Here is a 12,498-nt window from a genome sequence, read left to right on the forward strand (position 1 = left end):
AAAAGAAGTTTCTTTCTTTGAGGAACATTTTGAAATGGCTTGTGTGACAGGTCTGGACCGCTGCTCACACCTAAGAAAACATTTCAGTTAAAGTCAGAATGGATCTTTTCATACGTGGCTGGTACAGAAGGAAAATGTGCTGTCTGGCTGTGGGTTTGCATTAATGAATGTTATATTTAATCTCAAAATGCAAAATACAAGTCGCTATCAACATGCATAGATTAGTACCAGTGGTATTTCTGAGAATGGGCTACATGTGTGAATTAATACAATAAGGCAGTAATAATCTGTTGCATGATTCATGACATTGCCGTGGGAAGATTATGAGAAAGGAGAATATGTAGACATCAGGAGAGAATTATTCTAAACCATGACAACATTACTGAAATATCATGAAATATAGATTAAATGTCATAAGTCCATATATATATATATATATATATATATATATATATATATATATATATATATATATATATATATATGGAATATGTGTATACACACACACACACACACACACACATATTGGCTATATGACTTCAAGCAATGTAGCAATGGCATTTTGCTTTTGTGTTATATTATATTATTTTGTATAATACAACGCACCCCCCCCCCCCCCCCCACACACACACACACACACCACTTTATTAGGTACACCTTGCTAGTACCAGGTTGGACCCCCTTTTCCCTTCAGAACTCCCTTAATCCTTCATGGCATAGATTCAACAAGGTACTGGAAACATTCCTCAAGAGAGTCTGTTCCATATTGACATGATAGCATCACATTCATGATGCAAATCTCCCATTCCACCACATCCCAAAGATGCTCTATTGGATTGAGATCTGGTGACTGTGGAGGCCATTAGAGTACAGTGGACTCATTGTTGTGTTCAAGAAACCAGTCTGAGATGACTCGTGCTTTATGACATGGCACATTATCCTGCTGGAAGTAGCAATCAGAAGATGTAGTCAAAAAGGGATGGACATGGTCAGCAACAATACTCAGGTAGGCTGTGGTCATAAAGGGATGGACATGGTCAGCAACAATACTCAGGTAGGCTGTGACATTGACAAGATGCTTAATTGGTACTAATGGGCCCGAACTGTGCCGGGAAAATATTCCCCACACCACTGCACCACTTCCACCACCAGCCTGAACCGCTGATACAAGGCAGGATGGATCCTTGCTTTCATGTTGTTGACGACAAATTGTGACGCTACCATCCAAATGTTGCAGCACAAATTGAGACTCATCAGACCAGGCAACATTTTTCGAATCTTCTATTGTCCAATTTTGGTGAACTTGAGTGAATTGTAGCCTCAGTTTCCTGTTCTTAGCTGACAGGACTGGCACCCAGTGTGGTTTTCTGCTGCTGTAGCCCATCCACCTCAAGGTCCGACGTGTTGTGCGTTCAGAGATGCTCTTCTAAATGCCCCAGTTGTAACAAGTTGTATTTGGTTATTTGAGTTACTGTAGCTGTTCTATCAGCTAGAACCAGTCAGGCCATTCTCCTCTGACCTCTGGCATCAACAAGGCATTTGCACCCAGCTCACTAGATTTTTTCTCTTTTTCTGACCATTTTCTATAAACCCAGAACATGAAATGTACATGAAAATCTCAGTAGATCAGCAGTTTCTGAAATACTCAGACCAGCCCATCTAGCACCAACAACCATGCCACGTTCAAAGTCACTTAAATCACCTTTCTTCCTATGCTCGGTTTGAACTGCAGCAGATTGTCTTGGCCATGTCTACATGCATAAATGCATTGAGTTGCTGACATGTGTCCGGTTGATTCGACATTTGCATTAATGAGCAGTTGGATATTCTTTATTATATTACAAAAACTCAAAGACTTTGGTGAGTCCATGGAAAGTGACTTTCAATCAGCTCTGACTTGCAAACCGTCAGGCAACTCGGGAGAGGAAAGCGATTCCCGACCAACACTGTATGCAGTGTGACTGGGGATCTGCTGACCTCGACTGGGGATGTCACTAGGTGGTGGAAGGAATACTTCGAGGATCTTGTCAATCCCACCATCATGCCTTCTACAGAGGAAGCAGAACTGGAGGACTTGGACGGGGGTTTGCCCATCGCTCAAGCTGAGGTGCCCAGGGTAGTTGTGAAACACATTGGTGGCAAGGCTTCGGGGGTCGATGAGATCCGCCCTGAGTTCCTTAAGGCTCTGGATGTTGTGGGACTGTCCTGGCTGACACTTCTTTGCAACATTGTATGTACATCAGGGGCAGCATCTCTGGACTGGCAAACCGGTGAGTGGGTTCCAATTTTTAAGAAAGGGGACCGGATGGTGTGCTCCAACTATCTGGGGATCACACTTCTCAGCCTCCCCGGTAAGGTCTATGCAGGGGTACTGTAGAAGAGAGTCTGGTCGATAGTCCAATCTCAGTTACAAGAGGAATAATGTGGGTTCCATCCTGGTCGTGGAACACTGGACCAGCTTTTCCCCCTTTGTGAGGGTCCTAGAGGGTGCATGGGAGTTCGCTCAACCAGTCCACATGTGTTTTGTGGATTTGGAGAAGGCATTCGACCGTGTCCCTCTGAGATTCCTCTGGGGGGTGCTCCGAGAGTATAGGCAACGGGCTATCCAGTCTCTGTATAAACAGAGCAGGAGCTTGGTTCGCATGGCCAGCGAACTGGTTCATGGTGGGAGTTGAACTTGCTGGATCAGTTTGCAGCCGAGTGCGAGACGACCAGGATGAGAATCAGCACCTCTAAAACTGAGACCATGGTACTTGGTCAGACAAGGGTGGAGTGCCCTCTCTGGGTCGGGAGTAAGTCCTTGCCTCAAGTGGAGGAGTTCAAGTATCTCAGGTTCACGAGTGAGTGAAGGATGGAATGAGAGATTGACAGCTGGCTGCAGTGTTGCGGACGCTGTACAAGACCATTGTGGTGAACAGAGCTGAGCCAAAAGGCAAAGCTCTCAATTTACTGGTCAATTTACGTTCCGACTCTTACCTATGGTCACCAGCTCTGAGTAGTGACTGAAAGAATCAGATCATGAATACAAGCGGCTGAAATGAGTTTTCTCCGCAGGGTGTCCGGGCTCTCCCTTCAAGATAAGGTACAGAGTATGGTCATATACATATATTCGTTCCAGAAGGAGCGTCGAGAAGCGATGCAGTCAAGTTCCGAATCAATTAACTTAATTAAGCTTAAGGTGCTGGAAAATATTGAAAATGGACCTTGAAAGTGACGTAAAAGTGCTTGAATTACACCTTGTATAGGTGTATGAAACCCTGCAAACATGATTTTGATCACTGCGCTGAAGCAAAGTTACAAAATTCGAGAGGTGCACGACCTCGCGACGTGAAAGCGTACGGGACCCTCGCACATGGGCAGAGCCACCGCAATTGCGTTATTTTTCCCATGCGGACCCTCGCGCCGGTCGTGCCACGTCAAGTATAAACCTATCTAAATGCCAATTAGTGGTATGTGACCGAAGCACGAACTGTATTTTGTTTACAAAAGTCACATGAGTTGGGTCAGATTCCGAAGTTTTGTTCGAGCTCTTAGACAAAATTTTCTATAAATTTTGTGTCGAACTCCGAATATGTAGAGTACTGTGGTGGACGAGTTCCGGGGTTCTACTTTATGTGTGTATATATATATATGGGAAAAATATATACTGTAACATTTCTGCCTGCATTGCCAGTTGTTGCTATGGCAGCAGTGAAGTTATGAAATTCAAAGATAAAGAAAGACTGAATTAATACTCTCAGAACTTTTGAATGAATGTTATGATTTGAAGATGTAGCTACTTTTTCTAATATAAACTGGTTTCCCCTTCTAGACTTTCAGAAGCTGCTCACACAGCTAATGAAGGACCCCTGTCTGAAATGTCCTGCTTCTCTAGAAACTTTGTGTGCTTTTACGACAATACACCACAGTTACTCACTTAGAGCTTTCTCTGCATATATATCTCCAAGTGTCAAAATGGCATTGAAGTACAGTTTCCAGATAAAAAGTACTTCTATATATTTTTTTTTCTCAATATACCGTAATATTCATATTTGTCAACTCATCTTATTGATGAGTTGAGCCCCTTAAATGTTTACATTTCCAGATCTCTTTGAGATCCGAAATGACCGAGTATTTAACACACTTAAATGCCATTTCAACAACGCCATTGCACTTGACTTTTTATAAAGCACACTCAAGTTGCCCACTAACTAGTTATGCAATCTATTACACTGCACAAGCAAAGTAGCACTTGGTAAATAAGGTCCCCAGTGCAGCCTTGAATGAGACCAGCGGTGTCTCATGTGGTAGAGCACAGAAGCTCCTCCAATCCTCCGGAGGCTGTGAGGGAGTGGGCTGTTCTGGTCCAACTCGCTGAAGACCAAGGCTGTCAACAGCCCACGAACTCTGTACGTGACAGTGGAAAAGCCGACACACACTTTAGGCTTTAGGACAACCGGAGGGGGGTTGGAAGGGGGGGGGGGGGGGGGGGTGCATGGACTGTCACAGTGGTTACAACGGGTGTGTAGACAGGCGTTCACATAGCCTGGCTCCGGCTGAAGAGGTCATGGGTTTGATCCCAGTCGACAGCTATTGCTACTGTGCCCTCAAGCAAGACACACTGCTCCTGGGTAACTTCAACTGTAGCTGGTTAATGTTTAATCTCAAAAGCATCAGCCAAATTCAGATACCCCTTTAAAAATGTGTATGAATGAAGTTTGTATATAGTACCTTTCAAGGAACCCAAGGTCACTTTTACAATTAACATACAGCACTTTTACATCCAGTCACACGCCGGTGAGAGGTGGCAGCCAATCACGCACAGCGTACTCTCACCTGGAAGCCGCAGCACTCTCTGAACTCTGTAGGAGGTTCGACTGTACAGGACAATGACTGATACCATTTGCTACTCTAATTTACTTTATGCTGCGTCCAGCAGGGCTGGTAATTACACACGTATTTACCCATGACATGTGAAATGCCCTGCAGTAAGTGTGAACACTGGGGGACAGTCATGATCTTCTGACCCCACACTTTTGCAGTTATAGGAACTGACTTGAGTCTCAGCTCTAGTAGTAAACCACATCATGACACTTAGGGCACATATACACATTCACGCACATAGACGAACACACACACACACACACACACACACACACACACACACACACACACACACACACACACACACACACACACACACACACACACACACACACACACACACACACACACACACACACACACACACACACACACACACACACACACACACACACACACTATTTACAGGTCACATATCCCCACCCCCGACATTCAGTGGCAGAATTAGGAAGGTCAACTGCACTGTTCCACTCAACCAAATGGTACAAATCCCTAACACAACAACCTCACTGATCAAACTGACAGACGGAGGCAGGAAAGGGCCCAGGGGCGAGCAGTGAGCGGACTCGTCTGGGCCAGAGCCTCCTCTCATCTGTCTGTGCGTGAGCGGCGGGCTGCCCGTCCTCCTGCCCCACACTTATGCTTTCATATCCAGCTGCAGGAAAAAAAAAAGAAATAATGAAAGATGAAGAAGCCCATTTTCACAAGGACGTTTTTTTTTCCGGATGTATTTTTACCTTCCCGCAGGCTGAAACAACGGAACGCTTCTGCGCGATGTGGAGCCCGGGCGACGCCACGTCCACCCCAGGGGCCCAGATCAGCTATGACAAGGTTACACGACTTACGCCGACCTCCAGTAGCTCCACTTAATCAGCGGGCCTGCCACACTCGGGGGCCCTGCGGAAGCACGCTTCCCAGCGCCAGTGCGCGAGGGGCTGGGCCCCCTCACCCACGTCCCCCATAGGAGGCGACAGCTCTGGAGCAAGACAGAGTTTCTGGCAGGAAAAGTTAACAGGCTAGCATGGGGCTAATTACCAGCAGGGACCAAAGGTAGCAGGAAGGGAAGCAGGTGAGCGAGAGAGCGACGGTGTGGGGGGGGGTTGAGTGGTAAAAGGAGAGCAAGAGGGAGAGTCAGAGAGAGAAAGGAGAGAGAGAGAGAGAGAGAGAGACAGACGGGCGCTGAGTTATTTTTAACCTTTGAGATGACAGAGAGAGAGGCCAGCAGGCAGCAGCATCACCAGTTCAGCTACTGCCACTGACTGTGCTTTATCAAACACCTCCCACTCACCCCCCCCCCCCCCCCCCTCGCCATTACACACAGTGCAGAAGGGCCAGGTGCTGCGGATAAGTCTCCCTCTCCATCACTCTCTTTCTCTGTCCTCCTCTGTTGCTTCCTCTCTGACTGTGACTCCATCTTTCTCTTTCACAGTCTCTTTAACACGCTCTCCCCATTCCCCTCTCTAGCCTTCCATCCCTCTGCTATTTAGGGCTGCCTGCTTCTGTGCACACTGCCCCCCCCCCCCCCCTTCCAAAGACAAAGACCATGAACCAACTTCTCGCCCTTCCTCCCTTCCCTCTCATCACTTCCCTCTCCTCTGTCAGGTTCCAAAAAAAGCTTCTAATAAGGACTCAACGTGGCCCTCCACGGTTTAATAATGAAGCTGATGATGGGAGGTCTCCTGACGAGTCCTGACGGGCTCTCTCTGCTACCCTTGACCCTGCTGGGGGACATTCAGCTCTGACGTGGGCTTATGGGTCAATCAAAGTGATGACAACCCTCTTTCAAACCAGTCACGAGTGTCTTTTCAAACCAGTGTCCTTTCAAAATCTCATCTCCTGAACTGGTGGAACTGTCTGTGCTCAACACTGAAAACCTTACAAGTGCCTTCTGGAGATTTTCCTTATTTACAATTGCCAATAAATTGGCTCATTAGTCAATCAAACTCATTTCATTAACTGAAAATATATTCAGATTCTTGAATACTCCTTCAACCTTGACAAATCTATCCATCTATTCAACATATCGATTCATTCATTCATCAGTCTATCACCTGCACAATGCGATCACTATCAATCCATACATTCAGGAAGCAAAACTGCCATATAATACCAAACATCCATTACTTTCATAAGAATATCACAGTTGATGTTTAGCAGAAAATACTTTTTGTGTAATACTAACATGGTATTTTACTCTCTAATACCATTATTAGCATTCAATCATATACTAAGCACCAAAAATATATTTTTTATATCAACACATTTATTTATATGACCTGCTGTTCAAGCAACTTCAGGTCCGTGTGTTTATAAAATTGAGTGTGATGGTGCAGGAACTGTGAAAAAGTGTTCTGACATTTCAGCTAGGCACAGTTAACTAAACTGTTTTGAGACAGGCAAGTCTGCTGTAAGAAACTAATTTGCGCTCCAGAGAGAAACACTGAGGAAAAAGCTGGGGGTATTTACATCATCATAGTGTAAAGGGTGAGACGGTTTAGGTTAAAGGGTCCTGGGCCTGTACAGTATGGATTTGTTCTTCCCTGTAGTGGGAATTCCACCCCAAGGTCTAAGTCTTGGCCCATCTTTAAAAGAATTAAAGGGAATTGATCTTTCTTCAGTACTGCTCAGTCAGCATCACAGACTTTTTTAAATGAGCACATATGTGTGTGTGTGTGTGTGTGTGTGTGTGTGTGTGTGTGTGTGTGTGTGTATATATATATATATATATATATATATATATATATATATATATATATATATATATATATATATATATAGGTAACAGATGGATAGTTTTACTCATTACTCAAAGAGTCACGTTACGCTTTGAACTTTATTTTCTCTGTGTGATTTAATTCATACATTAACGCCAGAATAATTGGCAGAATAATTGGCTGAACAGGCGCACGGCAAAGAAACCGCTTGGAACTCCTGAGTATGTGAAGACTGTTCTCTTAACATTGATTCTTTTTACTAGTTATAAATACAGGTCACCTGGGAGTTAGCTTATCAGGAGCGTCCAGAATTTCCCACATTCTGAAATTCTGACAAAGAACACGAGTGATGAATTCTGAGTTGATCACCCTGGTCCTCCACACACAGGCCTATTCTCAGGCTGACCTGAGAGCTGCTCAATATCCAGCCAGTGGGATTACACTCACTCTTTACCTTATCATTCACCTGCCTACGTTTACATCATCATGTCAGTGTGACGGGTTTGGATTTAAACTCGCACTCAGGAAGAAACAAAAAAAAACAAAAAAGAGCAGTACGAAGCAGCATGCTTAACTCCAACCCTGGGAGGGGTTCACTATAATCCATAGCATTGTTCTCCTTTATTAACCACTCCGAGATGACCCTGCTGGGGAGCTGTACATTCCAAACTTGCAGTAAACAGCCTTCATTAATTTACCTTATCATGGCCCATATACATCTCATTTTCGAAATGTTAAGTCAGGTTCATCTATCGAAGATCCTACTGTGGAATGCCAGATGGAAACATTTAATCGGGCAAACTTTAATGAAGCATACTGTTTACGCACACTTCAAGGCCTGTCTCTCTCTCCCCGATTTCTGGGGTGTTTTATGTATAGCTTTATTCTGTAATCCAGACTTCACTTGCGAGCTTCCCCCTGCACACTCCACTAGCCCTGAGTCAGGGGTTGTCAGAGCAGCGCTTCCGCGTCTGATCTCCATGTTATGATATATACCCGATTACTTTACTGTTACTTCAGCGAGAGGGGGGGGGGGTTTCATCCTGCGGAATGGTGTGGAGAAACGCCTTTTAAACTCCCGTCTTTCCTGTCATTAGTGAAATGTTGCTAAAAATATATTCGCTTCAATATTCAGACATGTTCACATCACACTTAACTTTTTTTTTTTTTACTTTGTTCCCAGTTATACTCTGTCATTACATAAGCTGTCACTGCATGAAATGAATTATTCATTTATGCTCATGAGCATACCCATCATGCACTTCAGCACAGCCTCAATTTCACGATACCTATATCACCAAGCCCAAGAAAGGAGCTCACCCGTTTGGCGCTTAGGTTGGGTTTCATATACAAGCCCATCGCAGTCTTTTTGCATATGAAATAAGCACACGGTTCATTCCGACATGGTGCATGTGACCAATATTCTGCTCTGTGCAGCTTCATGGAAAAAGTTCCCTGAATCCAGATGTAACTGCAGCACGTTTAATGGCTACATGAGAAGAGGTTGTGGCTACAAGCTAAGGTTTTTTTTTTTTTTTTTTTTACCATACCTGACTTTTGAGTCTGTCGATCACAGCAGGGAGCAGTCCATCCTGTTTACCAGGCTCAGCTGTGGAAAGGATGAAATCTACATCATGCCCAAACTCTTTTCCCCTGTGTAATTAAACACACACACACACACACACACACACAAAGACATAGAGAGAGATTTAGTACAATTGTCAACTCAGCATAAGGATGTTTTATGCTTCATGTGCATATAATCACAGACCTTCATTAAGCTCCATAAGACGGCACACTAGTCTTTATATGGCTACCCTGTAAATATGAGGACACACTATATATCTTTTGGAGAAACTTAGCGCATTAGTTACATTATGTGGATACTTTGTACGTGTAATGGCTTTGGCTTTTTCCGTAATTCAAACGTGCTATTTGTAATGCACCATTAGGTTCGGCGTCTCTCGGTTCCCCTCTGCACTGCAGCTGCCCAGGCTCTCATTTCCTTTATGACTGTCACTGTTTCACGTTTACGGTAATGGGGATCCGTTGCATCGGGCCCCGTTGGGTACAGAGTAAGGCAGGAGGCACTCAGAAGTTGGCTAGAAAAAAGGTTTTAAAAGTTGTTTTGCCTTTTTTTTTCAACCACAGAAGATGCACGGCTGAATCAAAGTTCTGTGTAAAATAGCTCTAGGGTCTGGAGGCCCAGTGATCTCAGGTTTGCTTTACACTGTGCAACACTGCAAAAATGGCTCCGACGAGCACCCATCAAAGGCACGCGAGCTCCCAACTGTGTCAAAATGTGAATTTAAACATCCACCTTCTGCTTTGCTGCGTCCGTCTTCTGTCGCCTTGACCGATGGGGCAAGACAATTCAAGAATGGGGAAAAAAGTGCTAGCAGACAATATGGTAGAGTGACCATATTTTAATTTGGGAAAACCAGGACACCTTAGAGCAGGGGGGGGGGGATGTTGCATGTTGCGTACTGACAGTCACGCTGTCTACATTCTGATTAAGAACAGGGCTGCCCTCACTGACGCGGCTCAGGGATTAGTCCTGTAAATTTTAATGGTCCAATGAAGGTCATTTAAAAACCAGGACATTTTCTCACTTAAAAAAAAAAAACCCTGGACTCCCGGGACAGGACGTGAAATACGGACATGTCCCAGGAAACACGGACATTTGGGCACCCTACAATATGGGTAAGTTGCGTCTTACAGTTCAAAATGTTTTCGCCTCATTCGCTGTTGGGGTTGAATCACAGAAGTGCAGTGTGAACTGTCAGGTTGCACCATGTGCAAGCTGCTATTTTAATTCAAGCCTTCATGACACGCAGTTCCATGATCGGTTGATATAGGCTTTTCTGACCAACAGTTATTATGATTTAACAGTTCAACACTCTTGCTTGAGCACAGCCATCTTCAAACAAGAAACATGCACATCTTGCCAGTGTTGCTGGGCTGATTTTTGGGTGATGCAAAGATTGCTTCTTCAGTGGTCCAGAAAAAAGCTTTCAGGCACAGCAGTGTAAGATGATCAAACTATACAAAAGGAGTGTTTGTGGTAAGACCAGTGTGGTCTTGAGGTCATTAGCATCTGAGTGCACAGTAGGAAAGCTGCCGGGTACACACACACATGCAGATATACAAACACATATGGAGATATACACACACATGCAGATATCCACAGACCTACACATGCATATATACACACCCACAAGAAGATATACATACACTCAAACGCATGCAGATATACACACATGTGCATCAATAACAGCTCTATACTGTAGGATTTTAGATCTGGTTTGGTGACATTTTCCTCTATGCAGGCTGCCAAGAAGGAAAACATCGTTTCTGCTAGAGCACGGGTCGTTATATCTGTAACTCACTCGGACTCTAGACCAATTATAAAGCTGGCATCTGCCTCATTTTCTCCTCCATGGATGCAGTTTCCTCCATATACATATACATCTCTTAATTAGAAAAACTAGCACAGATACAAACAAATCTGTCCCTGTTTCTCACAGCTGTGGGTAACACTGTTGACCATACCAACCTCAGACTGGTAGGAGTCACAGAGTGTAAAACCAAAGGAGGTGAAGGAGAGGTGGAAGACAGAACTCAAGTGGTCAGGTTAGCACAGTGTATTGGCTATAGTATAGTATAGGTATAGTATTGGTGTAGCACAGTATTGGTGTAGCACAGTATAGGTATAGTATTAGTGTACCACAGTGGGTAACAGTGTTGCCTCACCTGTGGGGTGAAATCTCCCATCTGGACATGCTATACCAATAAGAAACCTTGGGCAGCCTCCTAACACTACATTCGTTTACCTCTGTAACATGAGTGTCTGCCCAATGCATATGTGTAGCAGCAAGCATAACTTGTGTAACTTGGAACTAGAATCACTGGAGTACACAGGATCTTGCAATAAACCAGGACATTTCTCTGACACAGATTTGTCACAGTGAGCCTCAGGGTACATTATTTTTCTGAGATGGCTCCGACCACTTTACATATGTCTGAGTGCGCCAGGCAGCCTGCTACGCTTTCTAGAATCTTAGAGTAAGAGTTTGTACAGTCTGTAGGTGGTCATGTCAGCTTTAAAGAAAAGATGACATAAAATAATTAGTTATTATGGCACATTCAAACCATTTTAAAACTGACAAGATTTTAAAACCTGAATGTAACTGGAAAGGCATGGGAAAGTAAATGTTATTTAATTCTTTTAAAACAACTGTATGTACCCTCCTTCGAAATCATAGAAAGACATGCATTTACAATCTTCTCTGAGCAAAGTCCGCCTAGATCACTATTTCAGCTGTTCCTGAGCAGGGCTTTTAAACCACAACCATGTAAATGGAGTCATTGTGAAATAAGACATGATCTGGGGCGAGCAGACAGCACCACAGATATGAAACATACTTTTGAAGATTTTAAAGCTGACAAGGTTTCTGTTTGAGGAATTCTAAATCAAACCTGCCACCCGTCTGTCAGAACCTACAAAACAGCTAGAAACACAGACAGATGAGACACACACACGCATGCACATACGCACGCATATATGCACGAACGCACGCACACACACACACACACACACACACACACACACACACACACACACACACACACACACACACACACACTGTTGGAAGGCTTGAAAGAGCATGAATGATGATGTCGCTATCAGGCTACTGCAGACATCTTGAACCAACACGTGAAAAGGCTGTGAAAGATAACTGTCTCCTTGTACTCAAATAACGGTTTGATGCCTTCATCGAAAACCGACGCCATTACTCTTCCCACTCATCATAACCCTCATGCTGCGTTTATGTTAAATCACATCTGTGTTTATCTGCACAATCCATCAACTGTCTGACATGGAGTAGTTGGACTAAACTTCTGTTTTTTACTAGTCAAC

At 44.1% G+C, this 12,498-nt stretch overlaps 1 protein-coding gene across 1 annotated transcript in view; it reads right to left on the minus strand.

Moving 5' to 3' along the window:
* dntt (deoxynucleotidyltransferase, terminal) overlaps positions 1–12,498 on the minus strand; it is an 81,309-nt gene that overhangs the window by 29,143 nt on the left and 39,668 nt on the right. The window contains exon 8 of the mRNA XM_076975401.1: positions 9,128–9,230. Within this exon, the coding sequence (XP_076831516.1) occupies positions 9,128–9,230 (103 nt within the window). The remainder of the gene's footprint in view (positions 1–9,127; positions 9,231–12,498) is intronic.

This window comes from Brachyhypopomus gauderio, chromosome 15 (genome assembly GCF_052324685.1).
Source record: "Brachyhypopomus gauderio isolate BG-103 chromosome 15, BGAUD_0.2, whole genome shotgun sequence".
Classification (NCBI taxonomy): Eukaryota; Metazoa; Chordata; class Actinopteri; order Gymnotiformes; family Hypopomidae; genus Brachyhypopomus; species Brachyhypopomus gauderio.